Here is a 5,851-nt window from a genome sequence, read left to right on the forward strand (position 1 = left end):
AGAGGGAAATACCAAACAGACAACATAGGAGAGATAGAAGGAGGATAATCAAATGTATAATGTGTTTCATATCTGTTGATAAACAGAGTGGGTATCACTGCGGTAGTACGAGGCGATCTGTATCATTCATGCCCATAATCTGTGGAATAGAGGTGTTTGAATGAAGAGACAACAGAAGAAAAAACGTGGTAATTGTCCTTTAAGACTCAGCCTCGCCCAATCAACCACCGTGTAGCCAATCAGCTCACCAATATGCAAAGTACCTCTCTGCACCGCATCGTCCCTGCCCAGCGGTGACGTCACCTGACCATCCCTCTGTCTGGGTCTGCAAAGACTCAGACAGAAGTAAGAGAACCTGAGGGAGCCAGCCGGGGAGGGGCCTTTTGTCTGGAAGGGATACAGTCACCGTTTCAACCCCGGCCCTGGAACATACACGGCTGTTCTTCGAAGGCTCTGCGTGCGTCCAAGGAGCGCTCCGTCATGGACATCCATTTTCTGTAGGGACACAAAGGAGTGCATGTTTTTGGGAGCTCCTATAACTGCTCTTCTTCTCCCTGTCAGCCGCACTGCTTTATTTTCACCGACCAGTTATCGTTGAGAACCGCACCCCCTCCCTATCCTCTCTTTTTCACCGATTACTCATTTTTCCCACCTCCCTTTCGGCCTCGATCAAACACAGTAACGCTGCAAAGATGCCCAGCTCTGTCTTCGCGGACAGTAGCGTCCAGGGAGAAGCTCTGGACGACCAAAGAGCCCTGCAGATCGCCCTGGATCAGCTGTCCCTCCTCGACTTGGACAACGAGGAGAACCTCCTTTTCGACAACGACCAGGAGCCCAAGAAAAGGAGCGTCAACATGACGGAGTGCGTCCCAGTGCCCAGCTCCGAACATGTGGCCGAGATTGTGGGCAGACAGGGTGTGTGTTTTTACCTTTTCTTGACTGTTTAACCCACATTCATGTCATGCAGGTGGGCAGCACGGAAACGACACCCAAACACTGAAGGTATGAAAACGTCCCGAGCTGGGAGGAACAGAATGCCACACTCAAGACTCTACGCGTTGAACCTACTGGTGCCTGTCTAAAGTAGGGCACCCTGCCTTATAATGAGGCTTATTATCTGAATGTGAGGCTGGGTGGGTTGTGCCTTATTCTAGAGAGAGGCAGAACATCAACACCAAGATTCAGACTGTTGTTATTTCAATACAACACATACTAATACATAATCAGCAGTCAGTCATGAAGGGTGTTTTCTATCAATGCAAACAGGTGGGTGGGTTACAACAGCATACACCGAGTCACATAAAATAACATGTCAATGAATTAGATATCTAACCTGGTGTTACTGTGGAATAACTGCAGGGAATCATGTAATGAGACAGTAGGTCATGATGTGATACATTTTCTTGGTTAGGTAAGAGCCCACATGATATATATAGATATATAATAAATATGTCCATAGAGAGAGAGAGAGAGAGAGAGAGAGAGAGAGAGAGAGAGAGAGAGAGAACTGGAGAAAGAGGATGGTGCGTATAGGGAACTCCTTGCGACTGATTTTTCAATGAAGAGCACCTCCAAAACGTCTGACTCCAGTCCGTTAGGGAGGGGTAGGCTTTTGTTCTGCCGTATTAAACACTGACAGGTCACCACGAGCTCAGAGGGAACACGTTTGATAAAGGGTGTTCCAGTCACATGTAATTACCACCAGTGCGGAACATAAGGGGATGAGTGTGGGGGTCTGAGCTCACCTCAGGAGGCGCTCACTGCTGCACAGACCTTGCTGAAGGGCTGCAGGGCGGCACTGGTTTCTGTTCCCTGCAGCATCACTGCACTGTTGTTCCCAGAACAAAAACCCTAGCCTCCAGAAGATCTATCTATTATAGATAGTACCTTCAACGACTCCTTCTTTTCAGACGTTATAAGAGTATGAAGCAGTTCAATTATGTGGACTTGGATGACGTTATTTTTTTTAATCCAGGTGTTTATTTATTTATTTATTATTATTATTATTATTATTATTATTATTATTATTATTATTATTATTTAGTTTTTTCAGTCAGTATCACTGGCAGGTTTTTATTCTTTTATATTTTTATACTTCATATTTCCGATCTTTTAATTGTTTTATTCTTTTATATTTTGTTTTTTTTCCAACATTGTTTTACCTCTTTGTGAACTTAACCTTTTTATCCTATTTTCTGTCAATTCTTTTTGTTGTCACCTCCCTGCAGCTTTCTTCTTGTTCTTCTTGTTCTTGTTCTTGTTCTTCTTCTTCTTCTTCTTGTTCTTCTTCTTCTTCTTCTTCTTCTTCTTCTTCTTCTTATTATTATTATTATTATTTTCCTGTTAAACTTTTAGTCATTTCCCTCACATTTCTCTTTTCTTTTTTAGTTTCTTTCCTATTTGTAAAGCACTTTGTATCCCTGCTTTGAAAAGTGCTTTATAAATATAGATTATTATTATTATTATTAGTATGGTAGTAAACTTCATGAATGGCCTTGTTCTCATTTAACCCCCATCTATTTGATTCTAAGATTTAAAATGTAGTGTTTTTTCTTTTTCCATCAGAAGGAGATTTGTATTAGAATTCATCTTTGTGTACAAGTTTCACATGATAAAGTCATGAAGTAGATTTGTCCTAGTCTTTTGAATGTATAGTCAGAATCTGTGAGCAGCTGTTAGGCTGTATACATTTTAGTTCATTGATAAAAATCCTCCTGGATCCAGAGGAGATTTTTTTTGTTGCTGTACTTTTTAGTTCTTTTTTCATCCCTTTGTTTGTTTTTACAGTGCTGCCATGTGTGGTTTAAATTATTCCTCCAAAGGTTTCAACAGAGACGATAATAAACACGCAGTGTTTTGAATAGATCAAAAGTGATGGTGACTCATATTGGGTTATTTTATTCTGCAACCTTCCCTTACTTTTGCCTTTTGCTTCTCTGCCTCAGGTTGCAAGATCAAAGCGCTCCGAGGAAAGACCAACACCTACATCAAGACCCCCGTTCGAGGCGAGGAGCCTGTGTTTGTGGTGACAGGCAGGAGGGAGGATGTGGCGATGGCCAGGAGGGAGATCATCTCTGCCGCTGAGCACTTCTCCATGATCAGGGCCTCTAGGAACAAAAACACCAGCCTGAACAGGAGCGGCACCCCAGCCCCTGGACCGCCAAACCTGCCTGGACAGACCACTATACAGGTTAGGGTGCCCTACCGTGTGGTTGGATTGGTGGTTGGTCCAAAGGGTGCAACAATCAAGCGCATCCAGCAACAGACCCACACTTACATTGTGACACCCAGTCGAGACAAAGAGCCGGTATTCGAGGTGACGGGAATGCCGGAGAATGTAGACAGAGCACGTGAAGAGATTGAAGCCCACATCGCCGTGAGGACAGGAGGCCTTATTGAGGTACAGGACGACAATGACTTCCATGCTAATGGGACAGATGTTGGTGCAGATCTCCATGGGCACTCAAACATGTGGTCCAAGCTTGGTGTTGGAATGACCCCTAACTCTGCACGTAAACCTTTCTCTAACTACCGCAATGACTCATCCTCCTCCCTGGGCAGTGCCTCCAGTGACTCTTACTTTGGCAACAACATCGCCGACAACAGCCCGAGTGGGCCTTCACCAAGTTACACCACCTCAAACAACAACAGCAACAACAATAACAACATCAACACAAACAGCAACATGTACGAGTACGGAAGGGAAGTGATCTCACCTGCCTGCACCGACCACTCTTTTGACTCCTCACCAGGGTTTGACCTGACAACAACCCCAAATGGCCTCCTGTGGTCCCAGTGTGATAGTCTAATGACCCCTTCCTCCACTGGAAGCAGCTCCCCCTCCTCCACCTCAGCCATGTTCCCTACCAACATGACTATGAATGCCAATGGAATGGTGGTCAATCAGAAAAGGGTCGATGGTTGCACCCCTCAGCTAAGTCTGTCACCTCCCCTCCACAGTCACAATGGAGGCCCCGCTGAGCACCCGCTATCCCGCAGAGCGTGCAGCGACCCAGGAGGAAGCCCCCTCAGTTTTAACAGTTACTCCAGCACTATTGCCTCCCTGCCAGACTCTCATCTCCACGGGATTGCATGCGACTCCTCTGCCTCTTCATCATCATCCTCTTCCTCCTCCTCTTCATCTAGCACCAGCCGAAAAGGCAGCCGCGATTGTTCCATGTGCTTTGAGAGCGAGGTCATTGCAGCGCTGGTTCCTTGTGGGCACAACCTCTTCTGTATGGAATGTGCCAATCGTATCTGTGAGAGGATTGAGCCCAGATGCCCCGTCTGCCACACCGGTGTCACTCAGGCTATACGCATATTTTCATAAGAACTGCAACTTGTGTTGTTTCACCAATAAGACTGGCTGCAGTAGTGACAACGGACTTCTCACTCTGCTTTAAAAGACTCAACCGAGCATCAGTTTGGTTTGTACAAAGGTATATGTATATATATGTCACAAAGAAGCATCAGGCACCCTTTGAGGCTGCGTAGTAGTTGATCATAATATGCTGTAGCCTGGGGAAATATTTTTATCATCAAGTGCATGCTCAAATTATAACAGCATAGTAACCAATAGTTCTTGTAAAGTGTACCCTTTATTTATGAAGAGAACCCAGGGGTGTGACGCTGGATGTACTGAGGTCAACCTGCAGACTCTTTGCAGGCTGAGCTGTCTTGTATTAGTGGTCGAATGTAAAAAGGGGGGCAAGCCATGGCTGGGAAACACTGAAGGTTCCAGCCAACAGGACTCCTGACTTACAAAGATTATGCTGCTGAAGAGAGAGAGCAACAACATATCCTACATTGAAGTGTATATTTCTGCCAGTTTAAGGTTTTAATGATGTTGAAACAGATTGAAATACTTTATTCTTTTTTGACTTGAAGATTATATTTGTTATGGCAAAGATGTTTACAGATATCATTATTTAAGTTCAGTGAGCTTTTTTTGTAGCTGGGTTGAATTTTATTTTTATTATGGCCTTATGGCGATGTTTACTGCATGATTATAGGGGGGATGTAATTCCACAAAATATGCATTGCATTATTTTTTGGGGATGGAGTTTTTATATGTTTGGCAAAAAAAGAAAGTATTTTAAATGTTCTTCACCCAGCATATTTTTTATTCAGTATCTAAAAGCATACTTATGCTATTTAGCATAACATTGAAACGTACCTAACTTAGTAAGTTCAACTCAAAGGAAACATCTATGCTGTCTTAAATTTGTATGAATTAGATCCAGTGGGACTTTCAGGCTTCTGTTGCACCACTGTAGTTTTAGTATTTCTATTTTAATACATTTGTTTACAACTTGTTTATGTATATGTTGGGGGATTTCCTTGAGCGTAATGACATTTATTAAGCAGATTTTAAGAACAAAGTATACTTTATTTTATGATAAAGGATCAACGGTCAAATATTATTGTTATATTTACTGAAACCAGATTTGAAATGTATCAAGAGTTTTATTTTTCTGACATTTAACTCATAAATGATAAAATGTAAATCTTAAGTAACGGTGCTATCTCACATTTTTTAAGTATTTATATACAAGTCCAATAAAAAGGTATGTTCAGGAGCATGTGTGTCTTGTGTAGTGTGTTTGTGATCAGGGCAGGCAGATGTGAGGAGGCTGCTGAGGACGATTTATATAAGTGTAACAGTTATCTTTACATTTGACCCCCTTCACTCCCTTAGGTAAGCCTGGAAGCAGCAGGATTATCACAGTGGCCTAATTATTGAGAGCAGACTGAGACGATCCGACAGAGTGGGAGTGAGCCTGCCTTATCACTAATTACAAACGTGCAAACCTTTTCCTTCGCAGCCAGCCAGGTACCAAGATCATGATGG

The 5,851-nt window shown here is 43.2% G+C and overlaps 1 protein-coding gene across 1 annotated transcript; it reads left to right on the top strand.

Moving 5' to 3' along the window:
- The first annotated feature begins 322 nt into the window (after nucleotides 1-322).
- Nucleotides 323-5,577, top strand: mex3b (mex-3 RNA binding family member B). The gene is made up of 2 exons (XM_034679550.1): nucleotides 323-915; nucleotides 2,946-5,577. The coding sequence occupies exons 1-2, from the start codon at nucleotides 693-695 to the stop codon at nucleotides 4,328-4,330; spliced, it is 1,608 nt and encodes a 535-aa protein (XP_034535441.1). The 5' UTR covers nucleotides 323-692; the 3' UTR covers nucleotides 4,331-5,577.
- The last annotated feature ends 274 nt before the right edge of the window (nucleotides 5,578-5,851 follow it).

This window comes from Notolabrus celidotus, chromosome 3 (assembly GCF_009762535.1).
Source record: "Notolabrus celidotus isolate fNotCel1 chromosome 3, fNotCel1.pri, whole genome shotgun sequence".
NCBI classification, from domain to species: Eukaryota; Metazoa; Chordata; class Actinopteri; order Labriformes; family Labridae; genus Notolabrus; species Notolabrus celidotus.

Bases quoted from the DNA above. Each gene is read 5' to 3' on its own strand.
- mex3b (XM_034679550.1), top strand. From the start codon at position 693: ATGCCCAGCTCTGTCTTCGCGGACAGTAGCGTCCAGGGAGAAGCTCTG. The intron at 916-2,945 runs GTGTGTGTTTTT...TCTCTGCCTCAG, and splicing joins CGAGATTGTGGGCAGACAGG to GTTGCAAGATCAAAGCGCTC.